At 39.3% G+C, this 20,726-nt stretch overlaps 1 protein-coding gene across 3 annotated transcripts in view; it reads left to right on the top strand.

The window, feature by feature from the left end:
- LCLAT1 (lysocardiolipin acyltransferase 1) overlaps window positions 1-20,726 on the top strand; it is a 124,242-nt gene that overhangs the window by 32,263 nt on the left and 71,253 nt on the right. For all 3 annotated transcript variants that reach the window (XM_065632613.1, XM_065632611.1, XM_065632612.1), the window contains 2 exons: window positions 10,732-10,900; window positions 15,266-15,464. In XM_065632613.1, the coding sequence (XP_065488685.1) occupies window positions 10,736-10,900; window positions 15,266-15,464 (364 nt within the window). In that variant the 5' untranslated portion in view covers window positions 10,732-10,735. The remainder of the gene's footprint in view (window positions 1-10,731; window positions 10,901-15,265; window positions 15,465-20,726) is intronic.

Genomic DNA, 20,726 nt, shown 5'->3' with positions numbered 1-20,726 from the left:
CAGGATTTCATGTCCAGAAATTGAACTTATACAAATAAACTGTTTCTGCCACTTCTAGTGGGAATGAAACATTTGTAAATATTCTGCAGAGCTACTGCATTTTTTTCTCTTTCGCTTTGAAGCCTGCCAGGTAACCAATCTATCGTTGCTACTGTGCTTGCCTTGGACAGCAGCCAGCCTGTAAGCGCACCCCACTAGAAAACTACAATTTATGTGGCTTTTAAAGTTGTTATAAATGTGATATTTGCTGATGTGTAAGTATGTTTTAAAGTGCTGTGTATTCCTGGTAGAAAGGCAGCCCTGCAAAATTTCTAATTCTCTAAAGTATGGAATTTTCCAATTAAGTGGCTAGAACATCGTTAACATTATTTGTAAATTTCTTTTTTTTCTTCGAGATTTGTCTTGGAAATATATTCTAAAAAGCCCGAGGCTGTTGCACAAGCTCAAAGATGTGGCAGAGTTATATGCAATTGATAATAGCAATTTATCATTATTAAAAAAAAAGTGACATAAATTTGCCTGTAGGCACTGTTCTCCGTCTTTTGTATAAATACTGTTTAGCCAGAGGGACTTACATGGTAGTGAAATGCAGATAAGTCTCTTTCAGCCCTTTAACAATTCTGAGAGTAGATAAAATTCATGGTCTGATCTTGAAGTTGATTCTAGGTGGAGACTCACTGACTTCAGTAAGTTTGCAACTGGGATCTTTAGCATGGGACCTGCTGACGTTTTATAGCATGTAACATGCTACTAAGAAAAGGAATAAAGTGGCTTAGCAATTGCTGTCGTTTTATAGTGATGGCTGTCATAATATAAAAAATATTTTTAAAAGCGCTGCTTTATTAAAAAAAAGGCAAACAAAAACAAACACAAACCTCCACATTGTAAAACAACCCATCCAGAATCAAATTCATTTGTAGCATGCATTATAACTTGGAAAAAGAGGAACTATTTGGGTTAATATATTCTATTCTAAAACTGAGACAGGGTTTTGTAAAGGATGTTTGCAAATACAAAGCTCTCACTGAAACTTTCTCCAAGTTGGGTTCCTTGCTTAAGGCCTCTGCAAGTCTGCTTTTACAGCCCCCATTTTTATTTTTGTAGTTGCACTGCTCAGAATAACAGGAGTTAGCATAAGTTTTCTGTCATAGCTCTTACTATCCTAGTGATGTTCAGTGGTTTTCATAGCGTGTTGAATAGGCTGTTTGAATTTTGTTCATACATGTCTCCTGTATTTCTTTTGAACTGTTACCACAATGGGAAAATTCTGTCTTGATGAGAGTAGAAAAGCCATTAGAAATTTCATGGACGTGTCCTTACACAGAAGGGAATTGTGAGTTACCGTTCTGTAAGTAGGCTGAGAAAAGAGTTTATCTTGGAAACAGTGAACACAGCAAAGTTTTTAGAACCTTGGAAATTCAACATTTTTCTAAAATTGCATATTTGGGTTCTGTTGCGGTGCATATCAAAAACTTGAAGAGTTTTCACGTTTCTCAGGGAGTGATTTTGGTTCAACGCCAGTGGCAGAGACTTTAAGATATTCCACTGAGCGCTCTACTAGTTTGTCTTTAAGTAGCTGTTTTTCAGCATGGAGTTCTTGATTTCTGTTCCCCGGCTGAGAATTTTATTGTGCAATAGGTAGTTCAGAAATTATAAATGCCATCCCTCCTCGCCAACAATAGCTGTGAACTAAAGGGGTGCTCTTATGCAGGGGGAAAAAAAAAAAAGGTTGATCTATTGGTTTGTTTGTAACGTCTCCAATTACAACGTGAAATATTTTATCTGATTTTTCTAATTTTCACTTGAATTTGTTATCTATCAAAGTTGGTCAGCTTTTTGGTCTGTTGTAGACTTTTAAAACCAGAGGAGTTATATTTCCAGCTGTTGACCACAAGTAGCTTTTTTTGTAAAGTAGACTGAGCCTAGAGCTGACCTGCAGCTTTTACACAATATACCAGAACTGACCACTATTTCATGTTAATTGTAAGGTTGTGGGGTTTTTTGGTTTTATTTAAAGACAAGGGGATGAAAGGAATTGCGGGGAGGAATGTAACAGCTATTCTTCATTTGCCCAACCTATTTTTGATGACTTGTCAGCAAGGGCACTTTTTATATTGGTTGCTTTTTAATACAGGTTTGTGGGGCCACATTAACTCGAAGGGCAATACAGAGTACAACTATATACACGGAAAGCCATGAAGAAGTAATTCAAAATTATTTGTGTTTGTGTGATATGCATAATAAAAAATGAGGTAGTTTTGGTACAAAAAGACTCTTGTGCATTTCTTCCTACAGCAGCTCAAATTTATCAATTCATCTAGATTTTTCTGAATATGGTAAGGAATAAAAGCAATCTACTTTTCCATAAATCATTCTTGTTTCAGGAAGCAGCTTTAGCTGTTGCTTGATACCCTCTTGCAAACAATTTAAAATACCTTAGCTCATGCTTTCATTCAAGCTTTATTGGTCTAATGGTTGTCTGGAGCAATAGTGGAAAGAGCACGAGTGAAAAAGCATCAGACTGATTTGATATCTGTACCGTGACTGAATTATCTGCTTACAGTATCTAAAGACTGCACTGCAAAGAATCTCAGCTGGGTTTTTTGCATTTGGAAAGACACAGCTACTCGGAAGAACAAATTAAATATTCTATTACATTTTTTTAATTGAATTATAATAGTCAGATTAAGTCTTGGCAAATAAAAGAGATCATAAATAGTAAGAGGCAGCAATAATCATATTTTATTTGTAATATTTACAAAAATTACTTATTAAGTATTGTACTTTTTATTTTGTGCATGTGTAAGCTAATATCTGCAGTACCATTAGAGAGGGTCAGGGATGTGGTTTGTGATGATAATTATCTTTTATTGCCCTGTCCTATGTTGTTTTACGATACACGTGTTAAATCTCTTAAAGGTTTTTAAATGCAAGAGCTGAATAAAAGGGAAGTAGTTTTAATGGTCAAGTGCATATTTCTTCACACTTTTTTTGTGATTGTGATCCATGCCATATTTCTGTGTTCTTTAAAATAATGAAGTGCCCAAGTGAAGGATCAGAAGTAAAATATAGTTCATAAATAGATCTGTGGACACTGTTGGAGCTTCTTGCTTGTATTTTGTGGGCTCTTGATTAAAGTGGATATCTATGCAATTAATAATTCAGCTTCTTCCTGTCATTGCTTTCCATACAACCTCTGCTATTTCTGCAGTTCTTTTAACTGAGGCACAAGTGAGAAGTTATGTGTTCAAAGAGATGGGATAAGTTGCACATCTGGAAATACAATTGAGTCAGTCTACAAAAGCTTGCTGCAAGCCAGTTTCTTTTTAAAATACTGTACTACATAGAAACTAGTTTCTTGCTCTGAATAAAATAATTGGTAAAAACTTCCTTTGAAATGCTATTATGGAAACAAAAAACAAGACAAACAAATAAACCCCGTAAAATGCTCAGGAAGAAAAGCCTGCTGATTTGCTGGACTGAAATGTTCTGCTTGGATGTGTTATTCCCACTGAAACTTTGTCTGCCTGGCTGATGTTTTGTCACTTGGCCACCTGCTTGGTGGTTGTCGAGACCTCGGCATTATTTGTATTGTCCAGCTGCCTGCTCTCCTGTCTAGATGATTTTGTTTAGTAACCTTAAAAAAAACTAGTGAACAAATAAAAGTTTGGGTCATTCATTTGATGGCTTGTTTAAGGTACACCTGGGAATTTGGCAAATCTTTGTTCCCTATTGCCCACCTCCTTGAAGTCCAGTTCACTTCACCCAGATGACAGGTTTTAAAAATTGTTGTGAAAATTGTATCTTCTGGCTTGGAAATTATGTTTCAGAATGCAGAACTGAATATGGGAGCTGGAATTTCCAGCTCACCTCTTACATTCGACGTGCTTAGGGGAAATGCAGAACTAAATTCAGTCAGTTTGCAGTTAGCTGCTGGCTTTCTCTTGTAGAACTGTTAGAGAAAAGGCATCCCTGGCTGAGTTTCTGCTTGATTTTAATTGAAGATAATGTTTACCTTTTCTGCTAGTAACTGACTGAAAGAAGAATTAAACCCAATGCCTAGTGTTCCCCATTCAGTTCTTCACAGAATCACAGAATGTTAGGGATTGGAAGGGACCTCGAAAGATCATCTAGTCCAATCCCCCTGCCGGAGCAGGAACACTCAGATGAGGTTACACAGGAAGGCGTCCAGGTGGGTGTTGAATGTCTCCAGAGAAGGAGACTCCACAACCTCCCTGGGCAGCCTGTTCCAGTGTCTGTTACCCTCACTGAGAAGAAGTTGCTTCTCAAATTTAAGTGGAACCTCTTGTGTTCCAGCTTGAACCCATTACCCCTTGTCTTACCCGTTGGTTGTCACTGAGAAGAGCCTGGCTCCATCCTCGTGACACCCACCCTTTACATATTTATAAACATTAATGAGGTCACCCCTCAGTCTCCTCCAGGCTAAAGAGCCCCAGCTCCCTCAGCCTTTCCTCATGGGGGAGATGTTCCATTTCCTTCATCATCTTCGTTGCCCTATGCTGGACTCTCTCCAGCAGTTCCCTGTCCTTCTTGAACTGAGGGGCCCAGAACTGGACACAATATTCCAGATGAGGTCTCACCAGGGCAGAGTAGAGGGGAAGGAGAACCTCTCTCGACCTACTAACCACCCCCCTTCTAATACACCCCAGGATGCCATTGGCCTTCCTGGCCACAAGGGCACAGTGCTGGCTCATGGTCATCCTGCTGTCCACCAGGACCCCCAGGTCCCTTTCCCCTTTTCTTGAAGACTAATTAACAGTTTTATTGCCTGTGCTGATTGAATGGAAACATACTGACCAGTGTGTTGTTTTATTGGCACTAAAGAGCACTTTTTTTGGTTTTTTTTTTTCAGTAGTGTGGTAAAACCTGATTTGCTGTCTGCATACTACAAAGTGCTTAAAGTCTCTCTAGTTACCAGGCAGTTGGCTTTGTCAGGTAGTATTGCTTAATTCCATGCTGTAGGTTAAATCTGGTTTTATATTGAATCTGGAAGACAAATTGACTTGTTTATATGAGAACTTCAAATTAGCCAGGAACTGCTAAGGAAACGGGAAGTGTGTGGTGAGTCTTGACTACTGTGAAACTTCTAAACCTTTAATTTAGAACGTTTTTGTTCCTTGCCAGATAAACTTATTTTGCATTCTTTGCCCATTTATAAGCCATAAAACCAGTTGTGAAGAAAAACTAATTTTGTTGTAGAGAACAGACTGTATAAATCCTTTTGAAATCATCATCATAACAAGACGTGGTTTGTCTGTCATTCCAGCTGTACCTTGAATAAAAGCATGTAGATAACAAGCAAAACAAGCCAAAATCTGATCATGGGAAGGTGTCTCTGCCTTGTGTTACTATGCAAACAGTGTTTGCATAGAATATTGAAATAATTTCAATAAAATAATAAAGATGAAGTTTGCAAAAATGCAACTGTTTTGGAAAGCAATTTGTCCCATTGTAGACAAGAATTTTTAAAATTAACTGAAATGTGAAAAAAATTGTATTTTAAGAATTACTGTTTCCCGTTACCTGGAGACAAAGCATGTTTTCCTTCTGCTATGGCAACAAGAACATGTAAAGTACAGTACCCCAAAAACTTGGAGTTCTGCCACAAAAATAGATGGAGAACTACAAGCCCAGTATGAGGGTGCTGTCTTTCTCAGTTTGCAGTTTTCAGCCCGAATCTTAACATACTTTTGAGTGTTTCCCTATAGCTTTGACCCACACAGCAAATAGAAAGTGACTTTAAGATACATAAAGGCCATAATATGTGCTAAATCCAGTGCTGAGAGTGGTTGCGTTAGGAAGAGCAAGCTGTCAGGAGCAGTAAAGGAATACCTCTGTACTTTGAAAATGCTTGGGTTCTGTTATTCAGCCTTCCTGTCTAATCCTTTAATTAATTTCTTGGGTATCTCTGACATGAATCAGCTCCGATTTTCTTTGTTTTGAGATTTTTTACATTTGCTTTAGATCATTTTACAAGTCCTCATTAAGTATTCCTTTCCCTTTGAGATTACTTGGTAGTTTTCTAATGGTGTTTTGAAGTTTCAGGTGTGTATTTTCCATTGGTTTGTAGCTGTTACTTCTGTTGTTGAATGCATATGTTAGGTTTGGGATAGCTGACGTATATCTGTGAAGAAATTTTGTTTCTAAGCTAGGCGTTTAAGGGGCTAAGAGATGCAAAAGGATGATAACAGATTCAATCCCCTCTTGCCTTTGGTAGCAGGTATCTCGGAATTCCTCAGGTGACTGACAGGATGGTAAAGTGGGTACAACACCCCTTGTGGTGCCAGCGTGGGTTGTCACCAGTGTGCAGAGCGTCGGTAGCTGAGCCTGTGTGCCCGCTTTCCTTTTCAACAGGGTGTGTGCCCACTTGTTGGAGGGTGCTGCTTTGCTCCCGCCCAGACAAGCTGGTATTGCAAAGTGGGGGGGGGAATGGGGTGTCTTTGAGGGGGGGTATTAGAATCGTAGAATCATAGAATCATTTTGGTTGGAAGAGACCCTCAAGATCATAAGAGTCCAACCATAACCTAAGTCTAGCACTGAACCATGTCCCTGAGAGCCTCATCTACATGTGTTTTAAATGCCTCCAGAGATGGTAACTCAACCACTGCCCTGGGCAGCCTGTTCCAATGCCTGACAACCCCTTCCGTAAAGAAGTTTGTCTTAATATCCAGTCTAAACCTCCCCTGGCACATGTTGAGACCATTTCCTCTTGTCCTGTCACTTGCTACTTGGGAGAAGAGCCCAACATCCTCCACGCTACAACCTCCTTTCAGGTAGTTGCAGACAGCGATCAGGTCTCCCCTCAGCCTCCTTTTCTCCAGGCTGAACAGCCCCAGTTCCTTCAGCCGCTCCTCATCAGACTTGTGCTCCAGACCCCTCACCAGCTTCGTTGCCCTTCTCTGAACTCTCTCCAGCACCTCAATGTCCTTCCTGTAGTGAGGGGCCCAAAACTGAACACAGGATTCAAGGTGCAGCCTCACCAGTGCTGAGTACAGGGGGATGATCACTTCCCTAGTCCTGCTGGCCACACTATTCCTGATACAAGCCAGGACAGATGGGCTGCTGCCTCAGGGTGGGAGATGTGGGATGTGGGGCTGGGAGAGGGGTTGCTGTTGGGAAGGGATGAAGGTGAGGGTACCAAGCTGAGGAAGGACAGGCAAAAGAGGATTTGTTAGGCAAGTTGCAGCACTGTGTGACCACGAGCGTACTGCTTCAGAGATGGGCAACCCCCAAACTGTACCAAAGCTTCAGTGGGATGCAAAGTTGTGACTGATTATTTTGTCTCACCGGAGCTGGCTCTGTACAATTTACTAACTTGAGCACTGTACCCCTAGCCACCGAGGTGCTGGAGCTTGGCTCCCTGTGGCACCCCTTGAGTTAGACAGAGAAGGCACATGGGTGCCTGATGAGTGTGTCACATCCAGCCTGGGGCTCCAGCCTCCTCTCTGCTCTACCCACAGGCAGAGCAACACACAACACTTCTGCTGACCGGCACAGAGCATGTGCTGGTGGCAGCCGATCTGCTCAGCAGCTTGTGTGTCCTTGACTGTTGGCTAAAATGAGCGTATATATAAATGCTTCTCAATTGACATGTGTAGGCAGATGTATTTTAAATCATGTTACCTATTGTCTGGGCTGTGCACTCCACCGTGAACCCGCAAATGTAAACAAATGCCTCGAGTGTGCTAACAATTTCACCTTGTTACTAAAATGAGTTTGCTGAGCACTGTTTTCAGAAGGCCAGCTGGGTGGTTACTGTCTGCCGCAAGTTCTTCACATTGTCACAGGCTTCTCATTTTGCAGTTTTGCTCAAATTCATTAAGAGGGAGTTGTTTTTCTGCTCTGATACCTGTTTGCATGCTATGTACTTTATTGTGGTGGAGGTAATTCAGAGACAAAGTCTATCTGTTATTCTAGATAAGTGCATGTCTACATGTGTAAAGATATGTAATATATATAAGCAGTGAGCAAAATATGGTATGCATCACGTTACAAAAATGTGGCTGCAAGAGATGTAAATTACATCAATTAAAAATACACATGGTATCTTTTGTGTCTAGAAATAAATACCGTAGTTTTTGACCCAGTGGAATGCAATATAATTTATATATGCATATAGTGTAATGTTAAAAAAAAATACTCCTGGGGTGCAGGTTGAACAAGAAAAGCTTCAGAACCCTCAAGTCTCTTCCATACCTCAGATACCTTCATCTAAAAAAAAAAACCCCAAAACCCAACCAACCAAACAAAAAAGACCTAACCAACCAATAAAACCCAAAACCAAACCCCAAACCACAAAAACAACCCCAAAAATGTTTACAAGACAGTTTTTCACATAAAATACAGAGAAGATTTTTTTCTTAAATATTTGGATCTGCACTATAATTTCAGGGAAGGACCAGTGTAAACTGTGAAAAGTTCGGCTTGTAAATAAGTGACCTACATTGCTTTCCTATGAGTCTAGGAGGACGACAGAGCGATGTCTTCTCTCATTAACTCTATGGTTACCTGTGTGCAGCAGTCAAGTATTTGGAATGGGAACGTGTGTCTCTGTGTTGTCCGGCAGCTGCTTGGAGCACGGGTGCGTGTCTGTCTGTCTGTCTGGTGGGTGTCATTGCATCTGAGTTGATGACTGGTGGCTCTGAGCAGCCTTGCAGGGGACCGGAGCAGCTGGCTGAAGCTAAACTGACTCGTGTTCTATGTCTGCTACTGGGTTTTACCTGTCTGAAAGCAGTCCATAGATGTTTCCAGTTGTTTTACTGTGTGTGTTCCTCAAGAAATGCTTGATTAGATCAAGCGCATTGAGTTTTAATCCTCTCTGCTGCCTTTTGAAGTAGGTCTCAAATCTTGGTATGTCAGGAGAAGGCTTTCTAGTCCTTCTGCAGTTAATGCTTTTCTTTCTGTTGCTTTTGTCCGTCTCTGGGTTTTTTCTTTTATCCTCTACTGCCTTTATTTCAGACTCTCCCCACACAGATTCGCAGTAACAAATGCAAGAAGGTGGTTGGAACATTGTTTCTTCAGTGCAGTGCTCTTTAAGATCCTTCAATATGTCAAATTGATCCTACTTAGTGCATGTGTATGCAGACAGCTGGTTATTTAGTTCCTGCCTTTGGCAGGAAAAAGAGGGTCTCTATTCCAGGATGTAAATAACGTGTATTTGTTTGAATTCAGTTTTCATTGTGTTTAAATCTTTCTGATACAGCTATCAGCAAACATTTGTATTTAGTGTTACTTTTTTTTTTTTTGCTATGCTACAAAGTCAGGCTAGATACAGCTTCCTATATCCTTCTTACATTAACAAATTTGCATGGCCTCTTCTTTTGGCCTTCCTCCAAATATCTACAGTTTAGGAAATTGTTTAAACCTAAAAGTATCCCAGAATAGAGCTACTTTCTTGTTACTTGTCAACATGAAGTCGCAGAAGCAAATTCATTTGCCAGCAACACTAGCATTGCCATTTCTTGACTTTTGAATACTTTGCTGTGCAAACATTATTGCTATGGACATTGCTCAAAACGTGCTTGAGATAAATCTTGTATGCTACAGTACACAAGGCTTAATGGATTACTTTTCCATTGGTCATTTTAAAATTAAAAACACCAGCTTCCTGTTTTTCTTGTCCTGAAGTCCTGTCTCTCTGAGCTCTTATAATTTCTAAAATAGCCTGTCAAAAAAGGAATTTGGTAAAGTGACTGAAAAGTGACTTCTACTTAACCTTTGATTTTATAAACAGTTGGTTGAGTCCTAAATAGATGAAAACAGTCTATTTTTAGGCCCTAATTTAGAGAATTGATATTTCCACATTTGCTTTGTCATAGCTGGTTGTAGTTGCTAAATTGTGAAAGCTTCTAGCTATTACAGATGCTCAGAGGATTGCTGATTGTTCTGCCGTAATGCATTAAGAAGCTCCATGCACTGTACATTTCTATTTATAATAAGAGAGTCCAGCTGATAGTGCAGACAATGAAATATTTTAAGTCTAGACTACTGTCTTAAACACCAAAGGCTATTGGCTTTTTGGTGGAATAAGCTGGAAAATAACTGGTAAGGACAGCTGGAGTACAACAGACTTCAAAAAGTCTCAAATTCTTTGAGCCAGGGTGAGTCATGAGGTTTCAGGCACTGCTTGCCTGCCCTGTTGTGATGGAAAGGGAAATGGTGGTTGAAAAGGCTGATCAGTCTTGCAAGGTTTGAGTGGTTTCTGAAGGAGGTCACACAGAGACCCTTCTTAGATGGGGAGGATAAGATTCCGCAACACTGAGTTTAGCGAGAAGAAACAAAATGGAGAAAGAGAAAAGCAAAGTTCCTCACCTTCAGAAAATGCTAACATTAATTCTTTGCCAATGGCAGAGATAATGGCTGAAAAGTTTAAGATGTGTTCTGTTATGTAGCCCTTTGTACCTTTCTATAATAAAAATAGATTGCTGAAGATTTGAGAGTGGAACTACATATTGTAATAAGTGGAAGAAATTATGATGTGGCTGATACTTTCATGACCCCTTTAACATCCCAATACAAATCACTGTGTTTATAAAGCCATACTCTTACTGCTGCTTGTGAGGTAGAATATTTTGGTTGCATTTACTGTCATCATGTGTTTTTAGCCATTGAAAAAAGAAGGAATATTACCTCAAACTAGACCTATGGACTTGAAAACTTATGTAGTTACTTTCCGTTTATCTCTAACATAATGCCAACTTTCTCTTTCAGAGCCATGGTGTCATGGAAAGGGATATACTTTGTACTTGCACTGTTTTGGGGAAGTTTTTTTGGAAGCATATTCATGCTTGGTCCTCTTCTACCTTTGATGTTTATCTCGCCGGCCTGGTATCGCTGGATCACCGATTGCGTTGTGGCCACTTGGCTCACACTCCCAGTGGTAAGTTGCAGTTTGAGCCAAGTATTGGGAAAATGTTCATAATCCCATGATTTAGTTTGCTCACTAACACTTTCAGTTTTATTTTTAAAAGTTTTTTATGCTTTTGTCAAAACAGTTCTTAACGTACTATCTGTGGAGGCTTAGATTTTAGCTCAGTGTTGCAAATTGTGTGCCTGTTTACAGTCTCCCTCTTCTTCGACAGTTTATATGTAAGGTAATCATAGAATCATGGGATTGTTTGAGTTGGAAGGGACCTTAAAGACCATCTAGTTCCAAACCCCCTACCACAGGCAGGGACAGAGGGACACCTTCCACTAGACTAGACTGCTTGAAGCCACATCCAGCCTGGCCTTGAACACTTCCAGGACATCTGCAGCTTTTCTGGGCAACCTTGTTCCAGTGCCTCACCACCCTCGTAATGAAGAATTTCTTCCTCATATCTAATCTAAATCTGCCTTCTTTCAGTTTGAAGCTGTTACCCCTTGTCCTATCACTACATGCTCTTGGAAAATGTCCCTCTCCAGCTTTCTTGTAGGTCCCCTTTAGGTACTGGAAGGCTGTTAGACGTTCTCCCCAGAGCCTTCTCATCTCCAGGCTGAACAGCCCCAGTGTCTCAGCCTGTTCTCACAGGAGAGGTGTTTCAGCTCTCTGATCATCTTTATGGCCCTCTGCTGGGCTTGCTCTAACAGGTCCATGTGCTTCTTACGTTGGGGACCCCAGAGCTGGACACAGAACTGCAGGTGGGCTTAGTAGAGAGGGAGAATCATCTCCCTCAACCTGCTGGTCACACTTCTTTTGATATAGCTCAGGATATGGTTGGCTTTCTGGGCTGCAAGTGTGTGTTGCCAGGTCATGTTGAGTTTCTCATCCACTAACACTCCCAAGTCTTTCTCCTCAGGGCTGTTCTCAATCCATTCTCCGCCCAGCCTGTATTTGTGCTTGGGATTGTCCCAACCCATGTGCGGGACCTTGCACTTGGCCTTGTTGAACCTCATTAAATTTGCATGGGTGCACCTCTCCAATCTGTCCACGTCTCTCTGGATGGTATCCCTTCCCCCTAGTGTGTTGACTGCACCACACAGCTTGGTGGCATCAACAGCTTTGCTGCGGATGCACTCAGTCCCTATGTCCCTGTTGCCAACAAAGATGTTAAACAGCCATGTCTTAATTGTACTCTTGAAAAGGCCTTTTCATGACATCTTCATCCAGTGTCAGTTAGGTTCTGATCAGAGAAGAGTAGGTAAAGCACTAGTAAGCAGGAGAATTTTTAAATTACAAACTTCCTAAATGAGTCATCTTATAAACTCTTTGGACTGTGCTCCAACTATCTAATTAGGAAAATTATTCACTGTCTGGTACATTTTTTCTGGCCTTCATTGTTCCCTTACTTAATCCTCTTAGCATTTAGTCCTTGTAGTTGAATTAGAGACAAATTATTTCAGGTGAAATAGAAGAACTTCCCCTAGAAATGAAGTCTTCCTCACTTACACTGCTTCAACTTTATAGCTATAGGAGTCTGGAAATCCATAACAAAGCTCTTCCCTGAGTTGTTCCTGAGGAAAGGCAGTATAAATGGCATCTATCTTTTCATCTGTTCTCTAAAAACCAAGGGACTTTGTTCCTCCAGGCCTTTAAAGATTTGTTTGACTTTTTCTCAAGTAAAGTGCTATATTGTTGTGCAGAAATACGTATCTTGTGGCATAAAGGAAGATTTATCTTCATTATATATCAAATAGTTTCTACTTTCTCTATTTTGGTCTTGTGTGTTTTAAAGGAGTTTGAGCTGTTTCATCTTCTGAAACTTCTGTCATTTTCATTATTACTAAATGCAAGGACATTAGGAGGGAGGAAATAATTACCCGTAAAGGGAATAGAGAGGTTGTTATTTCTTGCCATGATGAAATTTAGCTGAGTACTGATAGCATCACAAAATTGACCCTTTCTGCCAAATCGTCTCCCAGTTTTTCTAAAATTGCAAACTGCCCCAAATAAAATACTGGCTTTTGTTTGATTAGCTGCCAGGCTTTATAGTTCTGGATTATTACAACTAGTTTGTGGTAACTTCTGCAGTCTAGAAGTTTGATTTCAGCCCGTACTGGACCAAAACAAAAATAATTTTAATATTTTTTGTGAAAATAATTCTGTCTTGTAAGTATAGTGGGGATTTGGGTTCAGGAAAGGGGTCTGAAAAAGATTTTGCACCCAACCTTTTTGAGGCTCAGATCTCATCTGTGTTAGTTTTTTGTCCTTACATTACCCCATTCTTAGTCAGGAGAAGCAGGTACTTGGGTTTGTGTCTCCAAACAATAAACTCATGTTGGACCAGTTGGGCTCCAACAGGGAAGCTCTAACCCTGACCTCTGTAGATACAAGAAACTTCCACCTTTCTCACTCCTCTGTCGCACATTATTTCTTTTCTAGCAGAGTCAGTAGTGAGTGGGTCTTAACTTTCAGTATAGTTTGTCTTACACTAGCATTAGGGTGTGTAGAACAGGACATCTGTTCATTATTATGTTTAACTAGATGTTAAATATGTATAAGATTGTTATTAAACTATCAAAAATGTCGGACTCTCTGTTTTCTGAAAAGATAACTGTTTACCATTTTGAGCTATATGTTCCTCTTTTGCTTTTGCAGTGATCCATAGTTACTGCTGATAGCAAACACATTTGCCAGAGTAAGTGAGCTGAGTTATTAATAGCATTGATATTTGGCCCATATAATGTTTTTCATTCTGAGATCTCAAGCCATTTGCAATTATGAGAATGTCATTCCAGTTTTACAGGTGACTTAAACTGAAAAATTCGTGTTCTTTGAGGTTCTGTGGCACAGAGGTGGCAGAAATAAGAACAGAACAGGAAGTTGTTTTACTTCCTAAAGCTCTGCTTAAATCCCCAGACTTTGTTATTTTTCTCTATTTTTCTGGAGGAAGTATGGAGAAGAGATGGTAAGGAGGTAATTTGAAGTGCCTCCATTTTTTTTATGTTAAGGCTAATTGTTAAGTTTATTCCTGTAGATGTCCAATCAAGTTTTGTGGTTTCTTTTTCTCTGCTAACTGGATTGGACAGTGTCCTGGCCGTGGCCCTAACCTCAGGGCCTTAAGCTGTACCTCTAGGTAATATCTGTTGTCTACCTCTCTTTCTTGGGATTTTGTACCTTTCCACTGTGCTTCCACTAGGTATTAAAAGGCTGAAAGGCACTACCATGCAGTCATCCATATTTTTGAATTATTTGTCTGGTCCTGGTCTTTTGCTGTAACTAATCAGCACTCATGCCTGCACTCTCTTGTATGATTTGGGAATGGTTATGGGTCAGAAACTATTTTCAATAGACAATTTGAATGTGGCCACCTTGTTTTGGAGGTTTAGAGACTTCAGTGGTGTGAACATGGCCAGAGCATGCCTTTGGGCTCTGATGTTATGTGCAACTAGTCTACAGTTACATCTTTATGGTCCAGCTGCCCAGGTTATGAAACCAGGCCCTCTTAAATGTGCTGCATAGCTCCCACCTGTTTTTTTTCTTTTGATAAACCAGGAACTTGTGGTTTATAACTTGACCCTTCAGAGCCACATGGTGGGTAAAGCAAGAAACATATTTTATATGTGAACTTCTAGCATCACTGGCTTTTCAGGTGAAACAGGGAAAGGTATTTGCCCGGCCTCTTGTTTGTGTCCTTCCAAGTTTGAGGCTTATTCCGGGCTTTGGGATGGAACTTCTGAGATGACCATGTACCAGCATTTGGTGGTTGATGCTTTTTGCTAACTATGGGCTGGAGGTCCAGGCTTCAAGATAGCACAGTAGAGTTGCACAGACCTAGGTCTATATCACTGTGCTATATTCAAGTTTATTTGGGGTTTCTGTCAGCTGCTTCTTTTGCCATTATCTTCTAGCCATTTTTGCAGATGGAAGTCGAGCACATAAATGTTGACCACTGGGACCCAAGCAGAAAGCAAGGCAGCTTCTAATGCCTTCCCAACCCTGACAGTATTGAGCAATAGATTATTTGTGCAACCAGCCAGTCCTTAGATTTTACCTACCACATTTTAATCCATACTGCTTCCCTTACTCTTATTCCTACATTGGTAGTATTCTGGGAAAAACAGGGGAAAAGTAAATTTAATGTTGGACATCCTAAAAGAGTACTTTTTAGGAAGTGCTATTCAACTGTTGTTTCCTTTTCCATTAAACAGCTGACTGTTACTGTGGAAAAGCTGTCTGCTTTATTAGAAAACAGCCAGAAGTTTGTTTAGCAGTGATAATGTGAGTGAATGAGTGAAGCGATATAATTCAAATTAATTTTTATTGCTAATGAGCTGATGCTTTTCTTCTGGGAGTAAAGCCATAATATTGAGATATTATTTCTAGGCCTTGCTGGAGATGGTATTTGGTGCCAAGGTGGTTGTCACTGGTGATGGATTTGTTCCTGGAGAAAGAAGTGTCATTATCATGAACCATCGCACACGAATGGACTGGATGTTCCTGTGGAACTGCCTGCTGCGATACAGCTACCTCAGACTTGAAAAAATCTGTCTCAAATCCAGTCTCAAAAGCATTCCGGGATTTGGTAGGTCACTGAACCCTTTAATTTGAAAGGAAAATGTGTTTAAATTTTGCCCAATTTAAATTTTGCCCACTGTTCATACCCTATGAAATGACAAAGGTTTAAACTCTATTTCTGTATTAAAAAAAAACCCCAACGTGTAAAATATGTGGCATATTGAGTGATTGAACCATAAATCTCCTGGAGGATGCCTGGACTACATGCTTAAGTATTGGTTTTTAAAGATACTACGTGTGCTTCTGTTGCTTATAGGTAAAAATATGTCTACTTTACATACGGAAAGCATTTTTCAAAATTATGAAAAAAGATTTTATGAATATTTTGAAAGTCTTTTTCGACACTTTGTTTTTGGTGGTGTTTTGCCCCACATTGCAAACGCTCTCATCAGGCTTCTTTCTTCATTATCCAATTTATACTATTGAGAAGATTTAAAAAAAAAAAAAAGGAAAGAAAAACCCCTGTAGGCAGTTGCAAAGTTGATGGTTCATTTTAATAACTGTGGTTTTAACTGTAGTTTTATATTGAGCTTGTTTATGCAAATACGCTGTACAGGATACGAAATAATCGGTATGTATAGTAATATAGGCTGGAAATGGATTTGAGTTGCATATATTCAGTGAAATGGTTTTGGATAGGCCAAAAATTGCAGCACAAATGGTTTCTGAATAAATGAGCAGACTTATCTGATATAAAAGCATCTCTTTGCATTTTATTTATCTCTTAGATTTATATGCTGTTTTATACAAAACTAGTTTGGGCAGGATATGCGTCAACTTTATGATGTCGAAAGAGTAACCTTATTTATGGCTCCCTTTTGTCAGGCCATTTATCTGAACAGATAATTTTGGCAGGATTCCATACAGAGAAACTATCATACTGTTGCACTGTTATTACATTTACTTGCTGGGCCTTCAGTCCTCTTAAGTAAGAGCTGCACCTAGGTAACATACTTTTTTCCCTAACAGTCAAATATTAAGGTCAATTTTACTTGACAAAAGGCATCTCTCTTAATGTTACAGGAAATGAGAAAATACGTATTTAGATAAATGTTTTAACGTCATAGTACAGCAGAGATGTTTTGAAATCTTTGAATCAGCTGCAAATGCAACTTTTTAAAGCAATGACGGAAGATGGAATCAGGAGTATAGTCTGGAAGGTTCATAGGTTTATCTCTTCAAAAGCAGCATATATATATTTTTAAAAAAAAAAAAAACCAAAACATTTGTATGTATGCTTGTTAATGCCTTTAATAAAATTGGAAGGTCAGCTTCAGGAGCTTGGATGCTGTCATGCTTAGCAAAATTTAGTTCCTGAAAGGTTGTCAGGAATTGCTTAGGGTTTCCCCTCAAATTCTCAATTCTTTGCAGAAACTGAGCACATCTAATAGATTTGATGAGTAGGCTCAAGCAGGTGGAGCTGTGGCAGGTCAATGTAGCAGATGATGATGCCATCTCAGTTCATAGTCTTGACACAGTAGCTGAACCTACTAATTAAATTCTGGGCTCATACTCCACTTTGGGGGCTGTGATGGTGGAGGTGGCACAGGCAGAAGTTTACTCCTGGTGTTTGTATTACAGGATGACAATTCCTGGCAGTAGATTGGGAGCCTGGATCTGTAGTGCTATTAACCACTATTTATATGTCAGATCCCTAAGCACCCTCCACAATGCGTGGGCTTTGAGTACATTGATTGCAATGTTGTGATTTTTAGCTTATTTTTTAGTAGACTGTTAATGTGTTATTAGTCACAGGAGAGGAATCCAGCTAAAGTATGTCCTTCACTCGAGCCATAAATTGATAGTCTAAAATCATAAATGTTCAGCTTCTATTCTACCATAGTATATATGAAAAGAGGCCTTAGACATATGCATCTCTGTGTTCAGTTGGCTTGTGTTTTGAGTGGCAGACTCTTGCAACAACAAAGTATTCTGTATAGCCACATAGTTAGGGGAGAATTGGGAAGTGAAACCTTGAATGAAATTAAGATTGGCGGAAGAGATTTTATCATGAATCTACATGAAGTTTGCTGGTGCAGTGATACAGCAGAAGATGGTGTCCAAAGTGGACAACCTTCAGTCTCATCAATAAGAGCAGAATTTTTCCTACTTGTCTCTAATGGCCCTCCTGTGTTATGTGATAGATTTTTCATAAGTATTTGTCAGTTTTTGTTGTTGTTAAATTGTGTCTGGTGGTTTCAGGTAAAAGTCTTCTTTATTTTATAAGCTTGTAAAGGCAAGAAGATAACTTGGAAATCTACTGGACAGTTTCAGTGGACTGCAGCTATAGTTGGTACTTTAGATCTTGATCATTTTGTTTATATCTGCGGAAACTGAAACAGCTACTCTCATCACGTCTTTCAGTTTCATCTTTTCATATAATTACATGAATTAGTTGTACATAGTCAAAAGTATAAGGTTATGGAAGTGTTGATATATTGTCTACATGTAACTTTTAATAAGTCGTTACCTAATGGCAATTTTGTCTTGAGCTTGAGAAATATTTGAATGAATATACGGTATTGCTTTCAGCACATTTTTTCTGATCTTTCAAAGGATTTTTTACAAGCATTTAATTTAAAATTATGTGTAAGATAAGGATTATAACACAACCCTTTAATTTCCATGTCACTGAAAACCTTGTGAGTATTAAGCATTGCACCTTTGTTAGAAGTATTACCCCAGTTGGGGTGTAAAAATAGGTGCATGAGAGATTATACCAATCCAAGCGGTATAAATGGGTGAAGGGCAAAGCTTGAAATGCAAATAGCTCCCGAGACCTTGTTGCCCCCTTTGTAGGTTAAAAGTATAAAGCTATCAGGTTTAATAAGTCTGCATTACAAGTAGGCAGTTATTTTTTAGTTCGTTATCATTAAAATCAGAGGAGTCAGTATTTCAAGGCGAAGCGTTGACTCACTTATCTAGTTCTTAACTTATTAATTCTTTGCATTCCAATGTATGAAAAAACTATGAATCAATTAAAGGTGAGCCTTAAAGAACAATAGCCCAAAGAAAAACAGACAGTCCCTTCTTCCTGGAACCGTAGCTTTGGCTTGATAAATTGTCTGCAGTAAAGTTTTCAAAAAAAGAGGTATTACATTTCAGTAACCTCCATTTCAGAAACGTTCTTGCTGCGTTTCAGTACAACTTGCCAAAGTTGGCGTCTCGCGGGAGCGCTGCTCTGCCCTGAGCTGTTGCTGCAGTTTCTCATCTGACATCATCAGAAACTACTGACACATTCTGCAGTGTCAGTTTTCAAGGAGAATTTCTAATGGCATTGACAGTTTCCTGCGTAGTCTGACAAGGCAGGACTTCTCTACAGTACTTGCAATAGATACGTACGTTTTATATTCTCACCTATTCTTGATTGATAAGGAACAGCATCGGAAGTGATACAGGTTACAATGCAGTTGTGTTCAGCACACACTGTGGGATACAAGCTGTTTGAGTATGTACCAAGGAACATACACAGTAGTGTCAGGTGACCAGATAATCACTAGAAGTTAGTTGCATACTTTCGAGATTTTTTTTTTTTTTTTTTTTTAATCGTAATAGTTTCGTTCGTAAAAGCTTTGTTGCGATATGAACCAGTAAGACTTCACTGGAAATAGAGATGTATTTTAATGATGGACAATTTGTGTGCATTTTGTTTTAAACAGGATTTTAATTATTGGTGGGCTTGCGGTAATATTTGTATTTTTGTGCCTTGACATCTACATGGAAAAGAAATTAAAATTTGGATTTAATTTGAGGACTGTCAGATAAATTGCTGGAAAAAGTGAGAGGGGGTAGCCAAAGCGGTTAGTGCCAGTGCATGGGTGCTACTTGAGATAATGTTCACCCTGGTTTTGCTTAATGCAGATGGAAAAGATAAATAACACAGTAATTCAGTGTACAAATGTAAAGTATGTATATTTTGAAGACTTAACATTTTTAAGAAGGCTCACTGGGACTGCTAAAGCAGGGAATTATAGCTGGGGTGGAAGGACAAGGTGATAAAGGAAAAAGGAGAATAAGCAAAGTAGGCAAACCTGGAATAGTTAGGCATAGAGATAACCAGGTAACTGTCCAGACCTTCACCTCTGTATTCAAGTTATTTTGTAGCTAACATTGCTCTTGAAGAGACTGCAAGACGTAGGAGCTTTAGTTGTTGTTTTTTCACTTGTCTGCTCACTCGTGTGTTGTGGATCTCAAAGGCTCAAGTTAGGTTTGGCCCTTGTTGTGTTAAGTGCCAGGGGAAAATAAAAAAAGGACTTGTGCTCTATTTCAGCACTCGGCTTAGCCCCACCAATCTTTTACTGCACGACAGTTGATCCATTATAGCTGCCCATGTGTGCGAGCTTCTCCTGAAGCAAATGCAAAGTAATTTGAGTCATCTTAGTTTTCAATGAAGCAGGGCAAACCAACTCACATTATCCTGCCTTTGCCATGGGCTAAGAGCACGCACACCGACAGCTATGATGGATCAGCTACTGTGAAGTAAAATATTGGTGTCACTAAGCCTAGAAAATTTTAGCACTTAACTCAATTGGAGTAGAGTTAAAGCAGCGCTGGGGGAATATGTACACTTTTATATTGGCATGGAAGTGTTTCTGGTGCCACAGCTATTTCATTTCTGTAGGTAGGGATATAAATACTTAGGCATAAAGGGTCTTTGTTCAGGCTATAGCTGGATTTGCATTAAAGTTCTTATCAAAAGAGCATATTGGCTTAAAAATTTGAAAGTGTAACCTACTGAACTTTCTAGTATGGCTCATGTCTCAAGTGCCTTTGTTATGTTAAAATACGCTGAAATGAGTTTTGAAGAGCTGTGACATTTTTGTCTTCCGGCAATTCAATTATGAGCTGCCAGACTTAATTACCTTAGAGTTGTTATCCTACGTGATTTTTAAAGTAGAAGCTGAAAAGTATGCTCTCTAATGGAAAGCACAATTGTTATTCTAATGGTTGTTCATAGTGAAGACATATACAAGACTATCTTGAAGAAGTTGTAAATTTGAGGGAAGGATTATACTTCAAAGCAAAAATGCAGCTTAATTTGCCTATATCTCTACATAGTGTTTTGTGGCATTTTTTGTTTGGTTGGTTGGTCGGGTTTTTGTTGGGGTTTTTTTGTTGTTGTTTGGTTTGGTTTTTTGTTTTGTTTTTTGTGCAGAAGAAAATATTTAGGTGCCTGTTTCTCAGCTGGTTCTTGTCTTTGTTAGACAGTCCAGGAAAGAAATAACAGGAATATTTTCGGATGAATACCACAGAAGTTCTCCCAGCTCTT

This window comes from Caloenas nicobarica, chromosome 3, assembly GCF_036013445.1.
Source record: "Caloenas nicobarica isolate bCalNic1 chromosome 3, bCalNic1.hap1, whole genome shotgun sequence".
NCBI lineage: Eukaryota > Metazoa > Chordata > Aves > Columbiformes > Columbidae > Caloenas > Caloenas nicobarica.
This window is presented reverse-complemented; position numbering and strand designations above follow the sequence as displayed.